The sequence below is a fragment of the Pristiophorus japonicus genome, chromosome 2 (assembly GCF_044704955.1).
Source record: "Pristiophorus japonicus isolate sPriJap1 chromosome 2, sPriJap1.hap1, whole genome shotgun sequence".
NCBI lineage: Eukaryota > Metazoa > Chordata > Chondrichthyes > Pristiophoridae > Pristiophorus > Pristiophorus japonicus.
The window spans coordinates 247,333,371-247,354,786 of NC_091978.1; the positions used below are offsets into that span (position 1 = coordinate 247,333,371).

The following is a 21,416-nucleotide window of genomic DNA, read 5'->3' on the forward strand; positions in this document are numbered from 1 at the left end:
ATGTCAAGACCAGCCTCTGGAAATGAGACTGTATAAGGCGCTAGAGTAAAGTGCACTGTAGTGGTTACCATAGTATAGCAAGGACAGCTAGGCACTGAAGGCAACACAACTGACATCCATCTTAAGGCATATGAGCTATGAGGACAGATTGAAGAGTCTGAGGTTATTTACCCTGGAAGAGAGCAGGCTCGCGGAAAATATTATTCCAGTATTCAAGGTTCTTAAGGGAATTTGATGATTTGATACCTAATGATGTGTTTAAATTGCTACAATCTCTAGAACCGAGGACACTGGCTCAAGCTTACTAAAGGGCATGCACGCAGACAGTTCTGATTTGCCTACTTTATGCAGAAGTTGGTGAACTCGTGGAATGAGGTGGCCCGGGCAGGCAGTGGAGGCAGTGAGAGGTCATAGAGTGATACAACACAGAAAGAGGCTATTCGACCCACTGGGCTGATTTTAACTTTTGGATGACTGACTGGCAGGGTGCGCGAATGATCACCTGCAACCGCAACGAAATGGTAGGCACAATTTCGAGGCACCAGTGTTATTACGAGCATCCCAATGCAGCTGGCTGGATTGAGGCCTTCCAATATTGGGTTACCCCAGTCAGCAGAAAGATGAGTGCAGTGGGGAGATGCGCTCGTGAAGGTCCCGGGGCAACAGCAGCCGAGGTTTTTAGAGCACTCGGAGGAACAATCCTTCTCATCCAGGTCCTACAAAAACAATTCTAGACTTATCTTAGGTGGGTCTCTTTGGCTCCATCGCCTGCGGAACTGGTCGGAGGATGGACCATGTATATTCCAACCAGTTCTGACCTAAAATGGTAGTCTTTATCTGAAGGTTGTGGATTCAAGTCCCACTCCAGTACTTGAGCACACAATCTAGGCTGACAGTCCAGTGCAGTACTGATAGAGTACTACACTATCGGATGTACCGCTTTTTGGATGAGTCTTTAAAACAAGGCCCTGTCTGCCCTTTCAGGTGGATGTAAGTCAAAGGAGAGCAGTGCAGTTTTCCCTGCTGATCAGGCCAAAATTTATCCCTCAACCAACATCACTAAAAAACAGAATATTTCGTCATTATCACATGCTGTTTGTGCGACCTTACTGTACGCAAATTGGTTGTTGCGTTCCGTACCCATCATCATAGGTGATCCCTTGAACGAGGATGACTTGTTTCCATGGGTTCACAGATGTTTCAATGAAGGACCCGATGTTCCAGTCCTGAACTCCAATTGAGGGGGTGGAAGATGCCTGCGAGTAGATTTTTTAACGTGTGGTGACCGTTGCACATCAGCTACCACACGGGCTCGACAGAGCTAGTCCTTTATCCAGTGGCAAGGGTTGAACCAGGATGACTGGAGACCTGCTCTGCTGCACGGACCCAGTGCACAGACATATCGCAATGTGGGCAGGCCCGTGCTACAACTGGGCCCTCGGCTCTTCTGGGCCCCGTGCCCTCATTCGCCGCACCTTTGCCCACGATGTTCCAAGGCCCGGCGCTCCAGCTCTATTTATAGCCCCGACCTGTGGTGGTCTCACACAGGTCGGGGCGGCCCATGATGTTCCAGGGACATATGTTCCATATGTGGAACCACACATCCAAAAAGATTGCAACTTCTGAATTGGCTGCTAAATTGCATAAAACCACACTGGTTGATTGGCTTGCTGATCTTCAGTTCCATCCTGGTTAATTTCACAAACTCACCTTGTGGGGAAATCACAGGCAGAAACTGATGACCTACTGGGCCATGTCACTGCACATCAGCATGCCAATACATTTGTTTTGCTATCAGGCTGCCAAATTTTATTAGAGAACTGTGTTATGTATCTGTAAAGCATGCACTCCCATGTTCCACCACCAGGGAGAGCATCCCCTGAAGTCCCAGCGAATCCCAGCATCCCTTGGGAGCACGGTATATCAGCCGGCCCCTAAGGCCTGTTCCTCACTCTGGAGTGTCTTAAAAAAGACTGAGGTCACTGTTACTTTAACCTCCCTGTGTGCAGTCTCATCTGTGTTAGGAACACAATAACTGGCGACGAGTATACGAATCCAACGCAAAGATGCAGCAAACTGTGGGCATCCTGGATAAGTTCTCGGAGGGTGAGAACTGGGAAGCCTGTGTCGAGCGACTAGACCAGTACTTTGTAGCCAACAAGCTGGCCGGTGAAGGAAGCGCTGCAAAAAGGAGAGCGGTCCTCCTCACGGTCTGCGGGGCACCGACCTACAGCCTCATGAAGAATCTTCTGGCTCTGGTGAAACCCACAGATAAGTCAAATGAGGAGCTGTGTACGCTGGTTCAGGAGCATCTTAATCCGAGGGAGAGCATGCTGATGGCGAGGTATCGGTTCTACACGTGGCAGCGATCTGAAGGTCAGGAAGTGGCGAGCTACGTCGCCGAGCTAAGGCGACTTGCAGGATAATGTGAGTTTGATGGCTAACTGGAGCAGATGCTCAGACTTTTTTGTTCTGGGCATTGGCCACGAGACCATCCTACGAAAACTTTTGACTGTAGAGATACCGACCCTCAGTAAGGCCATTGCGATAGCACAGGCGTTTATGTCCACCAGTGATAACACCAAACAAATCTCTCAGCACACAAGTGCTAGCAATATTCATAAATTAACTGGAACTGTGTTTGTGAGCAGAAATGTACAGGGCAGAAACCACGAGTCTGCAACTACAAGAAGGCCTCATGTGACCCAAATGATTCAGAGTCCGCAACAAAGGATAAATGCAAGGCAATTCATACCTTGTTGGTGTTGTGGAGGCTTCCATTCAGCCTATTCATGCTGCTTCAAAGGGTATGTTTGCAAGAACTGTGGAACAATGGGGCACCTTCAACGAGCTTGCAGACAAGCTGCAAGCTCTTCAAAACCTGCTAACCACCAGATGGCAGAGGAAGATCGGCCCATGGCTGATCAAAGCAATTTCGAGCCTCAGAGAGAGGAGACACATGCTGAAGTACATGGGGTGCACACATTTTCGACAAAATGTCCACCTATAATGATAAATGTAAAATTGAATGGCTTACCCATAGCCATGGAACTGGACACTGGCGCTAGCCAATCCATCATGAGTAAAAAGATGTTTGAGAGACTGTGGTGCAACAAGGCACTCAGACAGCCCTGAGCCCCATCCACACGAAACTGAGAACGTACACTAAAGAGCTCATCACTGTCCTGGACAGTGCCATGGTCAAGGTCACCTACAAGGACACGGTGCATGAACTGCCACTCTGGATTGTCCCGGGCGTTGGCCCCACACTGCTTGGAAGAAGCTGGCTGGGCAAAATCCACTGGAACTGGGATGACATCCGAGCGCTATCACATGTTGAAGACACCTCATGTACCCAGGTTCTTAACAAATTTCCTTTCCTTTTTGAGCCAGGCATTGGAAACTTTTCCAGGGCGAAGGTGTGGATCCACTTGGTCCCAGAGGCACGACCCATTCACCACAAGGCGCGAGCGGTACCTCACATGATGAGGGAGAGAGTGGAAATTGAGCTGGACAGGCTGCAATGCGAGGTCATCATCGCCCCATTGGAATTCAGTGAGTGGGCCAGCCCGATTATTCCAGTACTCAAAAGTGATGGCACGGTCAGGATTTGCAGCGATTATAAAGTAACTATTAATCATTTCTCGCTACAGGACTAATACCCACTACCTAAGGCAGACGACCTATTTGCGACGCTGGCAGGAGGCAAGACGTTCACCAAGCTCGACCTGACTTCGGCCGACATGACGCAGGAGCTGGAGGAGTCTTCAAAGGGCCTCACCTGCATCAACACGCACAAGGGACTGTTCATCTACAACAAATGCCCGTTTGAAATCTGATCGGCTGCAGCGATCTTCCAGAGAAACATGGAGAGCCGACTCAAGTCGGTACCACGCGCGATGGTTTTTCAGGACAACATATTGGTCATGGGTCGGGACACCGTCGAGCACCTACAAAACTTGGAGGAGGTCCTCCAGCAACTGGATCACGTCGGGCTGCGGCTGAAGAGGTCGAAATGCATCTTCATGGCAACAGAAGTGGAGTTTTTGGGGAGCAAGATCGCGGCGGACGGCATTTGGCCCACAGATGCCAAGACCGAGGCTATCAGGAACACGCCCAGGCCACAAAACGTGACAGAGCCGCGGTCATTCCTGGGACTCCTCAATTATTTTGGTAACTTCCTTCCGGGGTGAAGCACCCTCTTAGAGCTCCTACATGTGTTATTGCGTAAAGGTGAGAACTGAATATGGGGAAAAAAACAAGTAATTGCTTTTGAGAAAGCCAGAAACATTTTCTGCTCCAACAAGCTGCTTGTATTGTATAACCCGTGTAAAAGACTTGTGCTAGCATCTGATGAGTCGTCGTACGGAGTCGGGTGTGTATTACAACAAGCTAACGTTGTGGGGAAGTTGCAACCTGTCGCCTATGCCTCCAGGAGCTGTCTAAGGCCGAGAGGGCCGACTGCATGATTGAGAAAGAGGCATTAGCGTGTGTGTTCGGGATAAAGAAAATGCATCTGTACCTGTTTGGCCTCAAATTTGAGCTCGAAACCGATCACAAGCCCTTCATATCACTGTTCGCTGAAAACAAGGGGATAAATACTAATGCCTCAGCCCACATACAGAGGTGGGCACTCGGGCTATCAGTGTATAACTTTACCATCCGCCACAGCCCAGGCACCGAGAACTGTGTGGATGCTCTCAGTCGGCTACCATTGCCCACCACGGGAGTGGAAATGGCGCAGTCTGCAAACTTGTTGATGGTGGCGCAGCCCGCAGACTTGTTGATGGTCATGGGAGCGTTCAAAAATGATAAATCACCTGTCACGGCCTGCCAGATTAGGACTTGAACCAGCCAAGATCCTCTGCTGTCCCTGGTAAAAAACTGTGTACTGCATGGGAGCTGGGCCAGCATCCCTTTTGAAATGCAAGAGCTAATCAAGCCGTTCCAGCGGCGAAAAGACGAGCTGTCCATTCAGACAGACTGCCTGTTGTGGGGTAACCGTGTAGTGCTACCCAAAAAGGGCAGGGAGATGTTCATCTCAGATCTCCACAGCACACACCCGGGTATAGTAATGATGAAAGCGATAGCCAGATCCCACGTGTGGTGGCCCGGTATCGACTCTGACTTAGAGTCAGCGTGTGTGCTCAGTTGAGCAACGCGCCCAGAGAGGCACCACTAAGTTTGTGGTCCTTGCCCTCCAGACCATGGTCGAGGATCCATGTCGACTATGCGGGCCCATTTCTCGGTGAAATGTTCCTGTGGTGGTGGATGCTTTTTCAAAAAGGATTGAATGTGAAATAATGTCGGGAAGCACCGCCACCGCCACCATTGAAAGCCTGAGGGCCATGTTTTCCACCCACAGCCTGCCTGACATACTGGTCAGTGACAATGGGTCATGTTTCACCAGTGCCGAATTTAAAGAATTCATGACCCGCAATGGGATCAAACATGTCACCTCGGCCTCATTTAAACCAGCCTCCAATAGGCAGGCAGAGCGGGCAGTACAAACAATCAAACAGAGCCTTAAACAAGTCACAGATGGCTCACTCCAAACCCGCCTGTCCCGAGTACTGCTCAGCTACCGCACGAGACCCCACTCGCTCACAGGGGTGCCCCCGGCTGAGCTACTCATGAAAAGGACACTTAAAACCAGACTCTCGCTGGTTCACCCCAACCTGCATGATCAGATAGAGAGCAGGCGGCAGCAACAAAATGTAAACGATGGTCGCACCACTGTGTCACGGGAAATTGATCTGAATTACCCTGTGTATGTGCTAAACTATGAACATGGTCCCAAGTGGATCGCGGGCACGGTGATAGCTAAAGAAGGGAGTAGGGTGTTTGTAGTCAAACTAGATAATGGACAAATTTGCAGAAAGCACCTAGACCAAACGAGGCTGCGGTTCACAGACTGCCCTGAACAACCCACAGCAGACACTACCTTTTTCAAACCCACAACCCACACCCAAAGGATCAACGACACCATGCCAGACCAGGAAATTGAACCCATCACGCCCAACAGCCCAGCAAGGCCAGGCTCACCCAGCAGCCCTGCAAGGCCAACAACACGCCAGCCCAACGAGGGCACAGCCAACACACCAGAACAGACATTTATACCGAGGCAGTCCACCAAGCAAAGAAAGGCTCCTGACCGCCTCACCTTGTAAATAGTTTTCACTTTGACTTTGGAGGGGAGTGATGTTGTGTATCTGTAAAGCATGCACTCCCATATTTCGTCACCAGGGAACGCATCCCCTGAAGTCCCAAGGTATCCCAGCATCCCTTGGGAGCACTGTATATAAGCCGGCCCCTAAGGCCTGTTCCTCACTCTGGAGTGTCTTAATAAAGACTGAGGTCACTGTTACTTTAACCTCCCTGTGTGCAGTCTCATCTGTGTTAGGAACACAATAAACTGGATAATCTTGAGGTTACAACAACAACTTGTATTTATATAGTGCCTTTAACATAGTGAAACATCCCAAGGCGCTTCATAGGAGTATTATGCGATAAAAATTTGACACCGAGCCACATAAGTAGAAATTGGAGCATGTGACCAAAAGCTTAGTCAAAGATGTATGTTTTAAGGAGTGTCTTGAAAGAGGAAAGAGATGTAGCGAGGCGGAGAGGTTTAGGCAGGGAGTTCCAGAGCTTAGGACCTAGGCAACAGAAGACACGCCACCAATGGTTGAGAGATTATAATCAGGGATGCTCAAGAGGGCAGAATTAGAGGAGCACAGACATCTTGGTGTGGGGGGGGGGCGGGGGGAGCGGTGTTCTGGGGCTGGAGGAGATTATAGAAATAGAGAGGGGCGAGGCCATGGGGGGATTTGAAGGATGAGAATTTTGAAATCGAGGTGTTGCTTAACCTGAAGCCAATGTAGGTCAGTGAGCACAGGGGTGATGGGTGAGCGGGACTTGGTCATGTTAATGTACCTTTGCAAAATAATTTCAAAATCTTTGGAATCCACAGAAATGTTCCATCAATATGGAGGCCCAACGTAGACCTCAAGCTTTCAAAGCAAGTCATTAATATCTCCACAGATTATGGACATTAGGCTTCTAAGTCCAAATAAAGACTTCCTTCATTATACAAAATGCTTGATAACTTATCTTACCAGTCAATTCCCTTGTGATAAGCGTTCCCATTGAAGAACTGCACTTCTTCAAAGGTCTTTGGGTTGGGGAAATTACTGGTGATGGCTGGATGCATAATTAGGAACAAGTACAAAGCTGTGGTGCCTGAGAACAGAAAATATCAGAAAACCTATTGATGTATATGCGTAGAATTTACCGCCCTCCTATCCATGACATTTTGTCAGCGAAGCTTCATTTTGCAAGCATTTAATCTTTGAAAGACAGCAAAAACACTGTTTTGTGAAATGCTAGGTTTTTTAATTAGAACATAGCAATTACTGAATATTAGCACAAGTCAATTATTACCATTTTTACCACATAATTGGTAGAACAGCATAGAACAATTCTCAGTGACTAATTAAAATATACATTTATTATTTCAGGTTACCACTGACATTGCTAATATAGTCAACATCACTTAAGTGGATGGCTGTTAAAGGATATTTGTACTGGAACAGGAACTGAAAATGTTAAACAACAATCTACAGCCATTATATTTAATGCTACTAACTGAATAATCTAAGTTGTGTGCTACTGCTGTCTGCTTCTTTTTTGGTCCTTTGAATGTTCCTCAATTAGATAAATGTGAAAAATGTGTAGTATTTTATATTTTGGACAGCTTTCTATTGTAAGTAAAAGCTTACTATATATTCTGTTACTCTAAACAATCACAAATGATTTGCACTGCGCTTCTGAGAAGTGAATAAAAATATTGTTGGAAAATAAGTTATTTGCTGAATAGATACCGACATGCAATTGTTGGGAATGGTCCAGCATTATCAAAGCTATAGAGAAACCTTCAGGTAAATGTTTCATATGATTAATGGGAAACAAGCGCAAGACCTTAATGGAAAACATGAGTTATTCATTGTCACAGGACCCATCTTAAAGCCAAACTGTCCTATCAAACATGAGGGGTAATTTTAACCTAACCTACTTGTTGGGCAATTAATGGGATCAGATCAAGAGTCCATTTTACACACATTGGGCAAGACTTTCCATTATTTTTGCATGCATAACGCCCACTTAATGTCCATTTTACTGCTGAAATGAGGTATAATGCCCAGACATTGCCCATTTAGCCACAAAATGGAACCTGATGCCCATTTTTCAGACACTTATCGTCAAGCGTTACTTTCCCCATGTATGTAACGCCGGGGAAAAAATAATACCGCCCGCCCACTTTTTGGGAGCGGAATCATCAGAATGGACGAAACCAACGGCCATAATATCGCCCAGCGTTACTTTCCACAAGTAATTAACGCTGAGATTCAATAATACCAACCGCACACTTTATTTTGTCGTAAAGATCAAATTTGCCAAAACTAACATCCAGGAGATCGCCCAGCGTCACTTTCACCACCTCGCACACATCTCGCCCACAATATCGCTCGCCCAAAACACCGCTTAGAAAAAGTGGAACTGTTCTGAATGAATCACAGCGGTGTGGGCACCATTTTTAAAATCGCAGGTCGCTTCATCCAAAAGGCTGCTTCAACTTCGGGGGAGTTTGGATTGACTCTGGAATTCTTCTCAGCTGAAGTGATTATCTCAACAGACTCTGGACAATTGAGGTTTACTGTAGGTGTATTTTAGTGTGGAAATGATTGCTTCTGATCAATCGCTCTTATACTTCATTGGAAAGGGGCCAGCCATTTCTCGGCCTGCATCGATTAATACGCAGATGCTACAGAGTGCAAATGGCACAACGTCTAATGCACAACCTAAGTGTGCCCAATCTAAGACGTGCCAGAATGAGGAGGGGGTCTAGACCATACACACCCCGCACTTACAGGGAGAAGAGGTCTTACCTCAATGTGTCCGAGCAAATTTGCCTTCGGAGACTGCACTTCCACAAGGTGGTGATCACTGAAATATGCAAGCTCCTCAGGCCAGATATGCAGCCTGCCATCATTGGACATCATTGTCGGTCGAGGTCAAGGTCATCACGGCATTGTCTTTCTATGCGTCCAGTTCCTTTCGGGTCTCTGCGGTCGAGATTTCCCCTCTGTCTCACCGTGTCACCCATCGCTGCATTAGACAGGTCATGGAGGTTCTGTATGCGCATGGAGGAGAGACTTTATCAGCTTCCCCATGACCATGGAGGCTCAGACTGACAGGGCTGGAGCATTCTACTGCATTGCTAAGTTCCCCAGGGTGCAGGGAGCAATAGAGTGCACTCACATCGCCATGCGGCCACCTTCTCAGGACCCAGAGCTTTTTCATAACAGAAAAGGATTTCACTCCCTGAAGGTCCAACTCGTTGTCGACCACAACCAGATAATAATGGCAGTGAATGTCAAATGTCCGGGCAGCTTCGATAAGGCTCACATCCTGCATGAGAGCGCTGTCTCTGACATGTCTAAGAGTCAGCCACAAGAGCAAATGCTGGATGCTTGATGACAACCGATATGGCCTAGCCACCTGGATGATGACCCCCCTGTGTGACATCCACACTGAGGCCGAGAAGCGATACAACCAGAGCCACAGAGACACATGCAATGTGGTCCAGAAAACAATAACTATGCATAAACAGCGCTTTAGATGCCTTGAGCTACAATACAACCCTGATCATGTAGCTCAATTTGTGGTCGTGTGCTTCATGCTGCACAACCTGGCTATCAGGAGGTGACAAGAATTGCTAGAAGGGACTGATGGTCCACCTCAAGAGAGAGAGGAAGAGGAGGATGAGGAGCTGGATGCTGAGCTATGGCCAGACAATCAGGCTGACTATGCAACCATGCCCACGCCCCCCACTCCAGACCGCAGGAAAAGGTCCATGGTGGCTACATAGCTGCAAGAGTCTTACGTCAGGAGCTCATAGCTGAACGATTTGCCTGAAAGAACATTGCTGTGATTGACAACGCTGACACATTGCTTTATGTGTGCAGCTCAGACATGAATGGTGGGCATCACCTTGGTGTCAGTTAAAGTTTAAGTTGATTTAAGTTAAGTTTTTATTTAACCCTTTCATGTTAAGTAATCACCAGTGTGTAAAAGTCCAGCTACCTGAAACAATGCACAACAAGGTTATGTTGAATAAAAAACATTTTAAATGACCATTGGTCTGAAATCATAAGTATCACAGCCAAAAACACCCCACCCCCACCCCACTTTTTCGACCATTGACATCAATCAAATGGTCGACATGTCCAGCAACACAGAATACAAAGGCAAAGCAGGAGGGTGCCCCCTCCCCCCATACATTACAACAAATTGCATACACCCAGATGGAGATATAACACAGCCATCACCTGCGGACTTCCTGCGGACTTTCCGTCCCCTCTCCCCTTCTTCTCCCCACCTCTATCCCTTTCCTTCCTCGCTCCATGGCGCCTGGCCGAGAAGCTCCTCAGGTGGAGCCTCATTGGGGGGGATGAATGCAGATGCGGTCATTGCACGGGTACGGGAGCGGGGGATGCCGAGGGGCAACATTCTCTAATACAGAAGCAGGGTCTTGATCCTGCCTCTCATCTGTCATTGGCACTGTTGGTGCGGAACCTAGGGGTGGAGTGCCGCGCTCCGAGATCACTGGGAGGCCTGTGCCAGTATTGCCGGCTATCGCCTCCAGGGCCTCCGTTATCCATGGAATGTACTCAGTCATGGTGGCCAGCTGTCGGGATATGGCCCCCAATGTATCGAGGATCTGGTCACCAATATCTACAGTTCTCCTGGACAACTGTACCATCTCTCCGCTCTCATGTGGCACCCGTGGAACAGACCTGCCGCATCCACGAAACCTCCGCGGGGTCGGTGCCATCCTGGGGACAAATGGGGTGCCCAGTGGTGAGGTGCTTGGGCCCGGTACCTCCAGAGTGGAGGCGGGAATGGCCGGAGGAGCACTAGATGGCCTTGGGGTGGAATGGCTTCTGGAGCGTGGCGATGCAGGTTGCTCGAAGTCCGCGTTCTCATCCGTGGAGAACAGAGCAGCGGATTGACGGGCGAGAATCGGTGCTCCTCAGCACCAGATGTTGGATCGTCCGGCGAGTCCGGCCCCGTGCCCCCACCTTCTGGCCTCTGTGGTCTTGCCTGGGGCCACGCTGCTGACTGAGCTGCAAAACACAAATGAGGTTATTAGAGGAGAAGGGGGTGCTAGGGTCACAAGGTGATTCCAGTGCTACACACAGCATATGCACGACAAAAATACCACCGCTATCAAAATCATCACAGACATCACATTTCATTACCATCAACACATTCTGCCTTGCAATGATTTTCAATAGGCCAGCATTATTTATAGGACAATTTTACAAATCATCAATCATATATTATTGATCAGTTAAGAGTGGGTGTGGCATCTATTAACTTTACACCACACAATGGTGTAAACTTTACTCACGTCGCATCACTTCAGGGTCTGCCGATGCTTGCGTGGCTGTCCGGTGGTGTTTCCCCACGAGTGCGAGCACCCGCTCCTCCATCTCAGTGATGTCACTGGTGACTGGTGGCCCCCCACCAGTTTGCCTCTGCTCGGACCTCATCATCAATAGCTTCTTCTTTAAAAGGTGGCAGGATGATATGACATAAGATCATTGTGTGAGATCATTGCTAGGGACTGTCACAGAGACTGATACAACACATAACCAACAGATGTAATCATGATTATTATGATAATTATCATTCTTTACCTAAAGACGTACACTGTGACCGCAGGCTTTGACTACAACATTTCCGGAAAAAGTGAAAGACCTCACATCTGATGATAGTCACTCATAACTCTTACAAATCAAATTATATAAATACATAAGTACAAGTAAATAAATGTAATACTTACTCTTGCGGATCTGACAAAGTCGTTCCATCGTTTGCAGCATTGGTTGCCTCACGTTGGTCGCCGACGAGACCACCTCTGCTATCTCGGCCCATATCTTCTCATAGCCCTTGGGGTGGGCTTCCCATGCCCTCCCTGTGTCAAATCACCCCAGCGTGACTCGACCTCCTGCAGAAGGGAGGCATTTGCCTCGTCCGAGAACCTCCTCGCTCTTTTGTGCCCTCCAATGTGCTCCCCCCCCAACTCACTGCTCTCACCAGTGTCAGTCTCCACAGCGTGCTGTGTCGCCTCCTCTCCCTCCATTATAGGCACCAAATTAGGGCAAATATCTGGCTGGTAACAGCTAATTTATTTTCCCAATTTGCTCTAAAGCCCTAAACTCTCCCTCCTTCCTTGCAAAGCAGCCACATCACACACGCCTTCACTCACTCTCAGGTCCCTCTCTGTCTCCTCTTCTGCACATGTCATGATGACCACCTGAATCGTGGGAATCGAGCGTTGCCATGCCGTTGCTAAGGATGATGACACTTTACGGCAGAAAGTCAGAGAGATTTAACGCTACCACCCATTTCATATCGCTCGCGGTAACGCACAATTTAAAAAATGGAGACGAGGGGCTTTGAGAATGGGTGACATGCCGGAGATCTGAAAATCCATTTTTACTGCTCACGCCGGAAATAATGCCCATTTTTGGGCGATCTGCACAAAAGTGTAAAATCTAGCCCATACAATTTTACTTTCCATTGAAGTCATTCAATTTATCATTTGTATCAGTATGGGTACATCGTGGCCACCTGCAAACAGGTGGTGGGGAGTTGCAAAATGCAGCACTTGACAGCCTGCGTGGGGAAAATGCTGGTGGGATCAGCTGAACATTGCAATAACTGTGGCAATCGACCCACTTAATAATAGGGCCAATTTCATTGTGACAGCCTATAATAGTAACATAGGCCGTAATTTTCTGGCGTCCGTGCGGGCGCAATTAGAGGCGGGTCGGGAGGGAAATTTGAAAAACCTTGGAGCGGGTTGGTAACTCGTTGTCACCCAGCCCCCATACGCCTTTCCCTCGGGCGTGTTTGCCAGCGCATCAGCAACCCGAATGGCAGAGGCAGCCAAGGTAATTAAGATCATTATGAGGTACTTGTCAGACCCTTAAGAATCTTTTTCACCCTACCATTCAAATTTCCCGGGATGAGCACGGGAATCGCGCAGCTCAGGAATCACATCTCAGGAACCTGAGGTGGGAGTTGAGTGGCCATTGATCCAGCTCATTAGTGCACAGCTTGAAAAGTACAATAAAAACTCCCACCTCACAGCTGGTTACTTTCCAAAGGCAGATGCTGTTGCTGACTGCATTGTCAGCACAGATTTAGCTTTCTAGAGGTTGCAAGTGTTTCCGGCAAAGTTGGGATCCAGTGTCACCTCTTTGGTAGAACCTATCACACTATTGACAGATTGCTTCTGTCATCTCTACTTGACCTGCCATCTGTCACAAAAGCATGTGTTATACTGAGTCACCTTGGGCCATCAGGGCACCCCATCACAACCCAGGAGTCTTTCTCAACCACAAGGGCTTCCACTCTCTCAATGTGCAGCTGGTCTGCAACCATAGGAAGATCTTCATGCATGTGTGTGCCAAATTCCTTGGCAGCTGTCATGACTCTTTCATCCTGCGCCAATCCACCCTCCCTCAGCTCCTTGCTCCTCCAAATAGACTTTTCAGCCGGCTGCTTGGAGACAAGGGTTATCCACTCAAGACGTGGCTTATGGCACCCTTGAGAAGGCCAAGTACTGAGGCTCAGGAGAGATATCAGATGTGTCATACAGCAGTCAATAGGCGTGCTGAAAATGCGCTTCAGAAGCCTTGACAGATCTGGAGGAGCCCTTCAGTACACACCAGCCAGGGTCTCCAGAATCATTATGGCCTGCTGCATCCTGCACAACATAGTGTAGCAGCGAGGATTAGCGATGCATGAGGAGCAAGGCTCTGAGCGCACAGCCTCTTTAGAGGAGGAGGAACAGATGGAGGAACATCAGCTGGAAGATGAGGAGGAGGAGCAGGAAGAACCTGCAGTCCAGATCCCACCAGCACCCGAGCACATTGCTGCCCGGGAGGCTAGGGATGTCCTCATCGTGGTCAGATCTACTTAACTTCAGGTGCTGTCGAAGAAGCCTTGGAGAATTGCTGCAGTGCATATTGTAGATGGTACACACTGCAGCCACAGTGTGCCGGTGGTAGAGGGAGTAAATGTTTAAGGTGGTGGATGGGATGCCAATCAAGTGAGCTACTTTGTCCTGGATGATGTCGAGCTTCCTGTGTGCTCATCCAGGCAAGTGGAGAGTATTCCATCACACATTACATCCATATGGCTGCCACATGCTGCACCAGGTTGGCACCACCCCATAGCAACACCATAAAGCATCCCTACAATGACCAAGCCATTTCTTTCACATTGACCACCATTGTGGTGTATACCATTATGTCTCATCATTCACTCCAGCTCACTAAGTCACTTCCAAAGTAGCACAAATTTGCCATTGAAAGTGATGAAAATAAATATTTTTATCTGTGACATCACAGTAATGGAAACTTTACACAAACATTTATTAAAACACCCAAGTGGCTACCCTTGTGTATCTACTTATGTCTCATCTTTCTCTAACATGTGCTTCTACGAGGTGCTACCCCAGTGGCTTCAGCAGAGGTAGAGGCAGTCTGCTCACTTCCCTGCTGCAACTGCATAGACATTTTTGGCAGATGTCCTCTGGGTTTTTGAGCTTGCCAAAGTCTGCTCCTCCTGCAACTGTGCAGGGGCAGACCAGGCCATCGCGATACAAGGATTGTTTTGACAGGAGCTCCCACTTTCATGTCCTCTCTCACCATCATCCCTCTCATGGGCCACCAGCACTTCCCTGTTAGCAAGGCACTGGAGAGCACCTTACTGCACAGCAGTGGGGTTATGAAGACCCACATCTACTTTGACATCCCTCCTAGAGAGGAGGTCTATGAGCATCTGCCATTTATTCTCCATAGAGACTATGTGCTCCTGAGAGTAATGCATTAGCTGCTCCATACAGATGGCTATTCTTTCCATGGAAGAGCCTAAGTAGCCATCGCCTGTGACACAGTGGTGCTCATGTTGCAGATGGACTCCTTCATTCTCTGAACATTTGCAGACATCGCAGCAGCAAAACCTGCCAGGGCCTCCTGCACTTCTTGCTGCACCTCCAGGATTGCCCTGTTTCTGGATGGCTCCCGAGGCTCAGTATCTGCATGCAACTGAGCAGAGCTGGGTGTGTCCTGCATCCTCCGGTGACGATTCTCCACTGCTGTTCCTGTTTTCAACATCTGCTCTTGCTCAATTGTGACTTGTGAGATACCAGATGACAACATTACTCTCTCGTGTGGCACCAACCGAGGTGTGCTTATCTGCATTGGTGCTGGGTGTGCTTATGTCTGGTGACGATGCGCCCTCGGAGGCTGGAGGCTCCTCTGAGGAGTCATCTTCCTCTTTCTCCTGGACAGTGGTGGGTGGGGAGGGGGGCTCTTGATGGACCTGTGGATACAGATACCATTATGCACATGAGGAACATTCACTGACTGCAAACATCAGTCCCCATGTGAGTGACTGCTGTATGCCACGTGGCTGTATGAGATTTCATTCTGTCACCAGGTTGCTGAGATGTACTCCTCTCTCCATCTCCCACCTCCAACTGCTCTGTGACTCCTGACACTGTTGCTGTTAAGGTGGTCAATGATGGAGGGCACCTCCGGTTCTTTCCCTCTCACTCTTATTGTGGGCTCTCTTTTCCTGCAAGGAGGAAAAGAAGAGAAGGCTGAGTGATGGAATGAGTGTAAGGAATGGATAGGTTACATCTTTCGAGGATCTCTATGATGGAGTGGGGTGTCAAAGCCAAGTGGCCTCCTTATATGTTGTCAGTTGGCATGATTGCATTAAATTGAGGGTGAGTGTGAGGAGTGGTTAGTCAGGTGGGGATGTGATAATGTAGAGAGAGAGAGAGGGATGGGTAGAGGTGCAAGGTAAGTTGGTTTGAGTAAGGATGTGCAGGAGTAGGATGGGAAGGCAGAGTGATGGGGAAGTGATGAGAGGCACAGCAGGATGACATTGAGTGTGGTTTTGCACTGACCTTTCCTGATCTCATGAGATGATTAAAATGTTTCCGGCACTGCACCCAGGTCTTTCTCACCAGGGCTCACTGATCTCTGTCCCTGAATTCCCAATAAGCTCAGAGCCAGGAACATAAATTTGTAAGATCTACTGTGTAATTCTACTGAAACTCATCATTGCTCCAACATCAAACCATCTTCAGATAAGAAGCATGGGGTGAATTTCCACCGGGGTCCACCGTAACTTCAATGTGAGCCGCAGAAACCCGGGAAAAAACGGTGTCAATGCAGTTTATGCCTTTTTTCCAGGGTATCCGAATGTCTTGGCCAATGTTATGGTGGACAATTGAGAGAACACCTGCAGAAATTTACCCTCCTGCTTCATGTTTAAAGCTCTCAGGCCTAGGAATTGGATATGGGCTGAAAACGGGCGGAGTCATAGCCCAGCGATATTTATAGCTGCGCCAGCTCAAAGTGGCCCAGCTAACACACAAAATTCGTGCTCATTTACATGGTTATAGTGCTGTTCTCAGTGCTAGAACCACTGCTCATTGGCTTACTGCTCAACAGGTGGGCCAATATCGGGTGCAGTCTATTTGCAAGTAATGTTTGGCCTAGGCTTTCTCCACTACTTAAAGGGTAGGTGCTTTGATGCAGCAGTACTTCATTGCGATTGTATTTGGAGCTCCACTTGGATTCAGTACTGACCTTGCAAGAGATGGCTTAGCAGCAGCAGAGGGAAAGAGCCCAATGGTTCTCAGATGCGGCTCTGGAGGCTCTGGTGGTGACTGTGAGGAGGAGACGGGCTGTCCTCTTCCCGCAGACTGGCAGGAAACCATCTGCCCATACATCTAGAAGGCTCTGGCAGGAGATATCTGGATAGGTGACGGCTAACAGTGTGGTCCCCAGATCATGGATACAGTGCCCAAGAATTTTAATGACCTCACATGGCAGGTCAAGGTGAGTGATGGCTTCAGCAAATCCAATATCCCCTACATGCATCACAAGCCTCACACACTGCTCAATGCACCACACTCCCATCACTCACCTACCAACAATCTCTACCTATCACCACTCATACTTCACAATCATAGCTTCACTTCACCCTCACAAACATACCACTGCTGCAACACTCGCACCCACATCTCACACCTTGCACACACTGATAGTTATTCAACTCTGGCAGGCACATTACAAACACATTGCACCACACTCACTCACACATTTCCCTTTTTCTTGCAGGCCAAGGTCGCTCATAATCACTGGGAACAGCAGCAGGCAGGTGGGAGGGCAAGCTGTGACACAGGCCTTGAGCCAACTGGAGGAGACAGTGCTCGACATTGGAGGGGAAGCCACCGAGGCCGTGGCAACAGGTGAAGTTGAAGCCCTTGGGGACAATATCGACATGCCCATTCTTAATCCTGCTTCTCACATCCCACTTCCCACTTATCCCACAATCTCTTCTTACTTTCAAGCTGCTGATACTTGAATGCCTGCAGACCTTGCTTCCCCGTTCCCAGCCACACCTTCCCTCCCTCCCCCGCCATCCCCCGCCACCTCACCAGAACACGACCCTTGGGCCTTCCTGATTTCAGATAATCAACAACAAGCACCCGAGCAGCCTGTCCCCAAGGTGATGCACAAAAGCGAGGGGGGAGAAGAAGAAGAAGGTGTCACTTCATCACTACATCTGTCACTCACAGACACCAGCTCAAAAACTAGCATTGCACAGAATTTAGAGGATAATGCAGATGCGGGATCTGCACAGGGTGAGGCACCGATTATGAGTGAGTTACAGCAAGGCTACGGGGAAAGGGTACCCTGGGGCCAGCTCCCCGGAGGCCTAGTTTGCAGGCGTGTTCTGGTGCACACGACTCAGATGAGAATTTTGATGGGGCGGCCTTCAGAAGAAGGATGATGGGCATGCACATCGAATTAGCATGTGCAATGGCAAGCATGACAGAGAGCATCTTGGAAATGTCAAGGAGCATGGAGGAGCCTGGCTCCAACATTGGACGGAGCTTTGTAGACTGGAAATGATGGATAATTCCAGGAGAGATTGTGTCGACCCAGACGTGGTGCTGCTTGTGATGGGCGTTATCGCGTCTGCCACTGCTGCAACGCATAAGCAACCTAACATCTCAGTGCTGCAATGGATGCGCAGACTGCTCTCCTGCCTTCTCAGCTTGCTGCCACCTAAGCTCAGACTCCTGCCATAGTGGCTGGGTTTACCACTGTCTTGCAGAATGTCACAGAATCTCAGCAATCAAGCCTCCAACAGATTGCTAGAAATGCTGAGGCGCCGCCCTGGGGGAGTGGCAGTGGGTCAGTGGAGCAGGAACCTGCTGTCCTCGCTCAGGATGACAGCATTTCTATTCCCACCACTGCCACTCTGCCATTGCCCTTGCCGCTGCCTATCAGCCAGCCAGCCCAGACTGCTGCCATCCATGCTGAGGTGGTGCAGTCTGCAGCCGGCGTTCTACAGCCAGAGCTGCTCAAGGTCGTCCTGCAAGGCCATTTGAAGTCTCCACCATGAAAACTCAGCAGCCTTCCACCAGCCGTGCTGTAGCCACTAGGGAAGCACGACGTAGGAGCACCAGAGCAGGAAACGGCACCAAAACAACTGGCGCTAAGGCACCGTACAATTAGTTGATATTGTAATGTGAATTGAGTACTGAATTGAATCTTTGTTTTATGGTGGCTCTCATTTCAGCTTTGTTACAGGAGGACACTGTGTTATTCATGAGAGAGGGATAGTATGATGGGGATGTGGTCAGCAATGGGGATCTGGGTTTTCATTCACTCTAATCGGAGTCTGATGAGGCATTCACCCGTGCTGAAAGAGGATTTTCTGCCTGTCTCCTCCTTTCTTCCTCCTGCTCCTCTTCCTCTTCTCCCTCTTCCTGAGGTGGTCCTGTAATCCCAGCTGGGAAGACTGTAGCTGACCACCAAGAAATGAGACACCCGCTCTGCCAAGTATTGGAGGTCTCCACCCGAGCAGTCAAGGCAGCAGAACCGTTGTTTCAGTAGCCCGATAATCTGCTCGATGATGTTCCTGGTGGCAGCATGGCTCTCATTATATGAGTGTTGGGGTTGCGGAGGGGAGTCATAAGTCAGGTGGAGAGCGGATAGCCCTTGTCTCCGAGCAGCCACCCTCGGGTTTGACATGGTGGCTGGTAGATTGCTGACGCAGAATGAACACATCATGGCTGCTGCCAGGGTCACAGGCATTGACCATCAGGATACACTGGACGTGGTCACAGTGGCAGTAATTGACGGTTACGGAAGATCTTAGGATTGTTATGTGGTGCCTGCAAAGCCACTTGTGTGCTGACGATGGCGCCCTGCACCATGGGGAAGGCCACTATTCTGGCAAAGCCACATGCGCACTCATCCTGCTTCTATCTGCTCAGAAAGAAGACAATGTAGTCCCTTATCTTGGTGTAGAGAGCTTCAGTGACCTCTCGGATTCAGCGATGGACGGTGAATTGTGAGATGTTAGCTATCACTCCTGCTGCAGACTGGAATGATCTGCTAGCAAAGAGACTGAGGGTCATGGTGACCTTGAGGGCCACTGGGAGAGCCGTGGTCACCCTGCTCTCAGGCTGCGGGTTTGGTTGCAGGAAGTGGCAGAGTTCTGTGACCACCTCCTTGGTGAAGCAGAGCATCCAAATACACTACTTCTTGTTTAAGTAGATAAAAGAGAAGTGCTCTCGGAAGATGCTGGGTTGGTAAGGCCTCCTGTTGAGAGCCCTCCTGGCCCTCCTCCTCCCTCTGTGCGCATCTTCTCCTCTTCTTCGCTGCCTCTGCTCTCTCTCCCAAAGATACTCGAGCATAAGGGGAGCCCCATTACTGTGAGCAAATGTTGTGAGATGAGGTCGTTAAATAAGAATGAAGACGTCACCTTAGAAACTTGAAAGAAGTTTATAAAGCTAGAGTTGCAGAAAGTTCCACCGAGCCAGTCAAATGGCGGAAACATGTCATCTGCAAGTAGTTGCTGATGCTCCCTTTAAATAATGCTGCTGGAGCCTCTTTCCTGCTTGTCCCCGCTTGCTCAGCTGGTCGCAATTAACACAGGCCGGTAAGTTGAGCGGCGCACTCAAAAATGGCAGATCGGGCGTCAGATGAGCATTGCACACTCATTGACGTCACAATCCCCATAATCTCCACATTGCCAGCGAGCAGCAGCATGAGCAGCGCTGCCGCCCAGCCCAAAATAGCGGCCGCCATGGGACCCACCAGCAGCGGGCGCAAGTACAGTGGCCGTCCTTTTTTCCCAAAATGGGCTTTAATGGCCAGCGCTAACACTATGAAATTCTAGGCTTTAATTTCTTAAAATATCTTAAAACCACAAGATGGCTTATCGGGGCTCAGTTTTAGGCATAAAGAGAAGTAACACAGAGCTACATTAGCTATGATATTAACTGGAAATGTACTATTAGAACATGCTTAATGGAATAGTTTGAATAATTAACTATTCTCCATGCAACCCATCTGGTTAGCGCAGATAATTCATTTGAATGGAATAATTCCTTATTGGTTTTAATAAAAACTCACCTGTTTTTTGAGGTCCAATAACCAGAAATTTGGGTAAACGATCACACGTTTTCTCTTTAGACCAGATGTCCTTGTGTCGTTTATCATCACACGGATTCTGCCAGAAAGAAGGATATTGGGTACAATGTTAAAACGGCTAATCCCCTTAGAGTTTAACACAGCATGGATGGTAATTGTTCTTAAAGGAACAGACAAGGAACCCTGGTGGTCTTGCAGGTGTGTCAATAAAATGGGTGAAAGTCAGTCTGCGTGAGCTAATGGTTGCGTGGAAATTAGTCTGTGCCTCCAAATGGAAAGAAAATTCAACTGAAATCAGAACAGTGTCTAATAACTAGCTAAAATGTCCCAATCTTTGCCCAATAAACAGTGTGGGTGGCCTGATCAATGATGCAGCAGAAAGGGGAGATCCTACACATCACCATGGAAAACATGAATTCCTTCCCATATACATACCCACATAACATACCTGGTGGAAACAGATTCAACAGTAGCTTTCAAAAGGGAATTGGATAAATACATGAAGGAGAAATAATTGCAGGGATATGGGGAAAGAGTGGGGGAGTGGGACTAACTGGATTGCTCTTTGAAAGAGCTGGTGCAGACTCGATGGGCCAAAAGGCCTCCTTCTGTGCTGTACTATTATATGATTCTAAGATAACAAGTCATTATATTCCAGAACGGAAAAGAAATTCACTGCGTGAAATGCTCTGAAGTATTTTGATTTGATAAGGCTCTATATAAATACAAGAATATAAATATATATTTAAATCTGTCATGGAACTTAGGGCACATACCCCTGCCCCGCCCTCCCAACCAGAAGCA

The 21,416-nt window shown here is 48.5% G+C and overlaps 1 protein-coding gene across 9 annotated transcripts in view; it reads right to left on the reverse strand.

The window, feature by feature from the left end:
- LOC139245293 (bifunctional heparan sulfate N-deacetylase/N-sulfotransferase 4-like) overlaps positions 1-21,416 on the reverse strand; it is a 976,369-nt gene that overhangs the window by 36,766 nt on the left and 918,187 nt on the right. For all 9 annotated transcript variants that reach the window (XM_070871150.1, XM_070871158.1, XM_070871145.1 and 6 more), the window contains 2 exons: positions 20,595-20,691; positions 7,119-7,242 (listed from right to left, as the gene is read on the reverse strand). In XM_070871150.1, the coding sequence (XP_070727251.1) occupies positions 7,119-7,242; positions 20,595-20,691 (221 nt within the window). The remainder of the gene's footprint in view (positions 1-7,118; positions 7,243-20,594; positions 20,692-21,416) is intronic.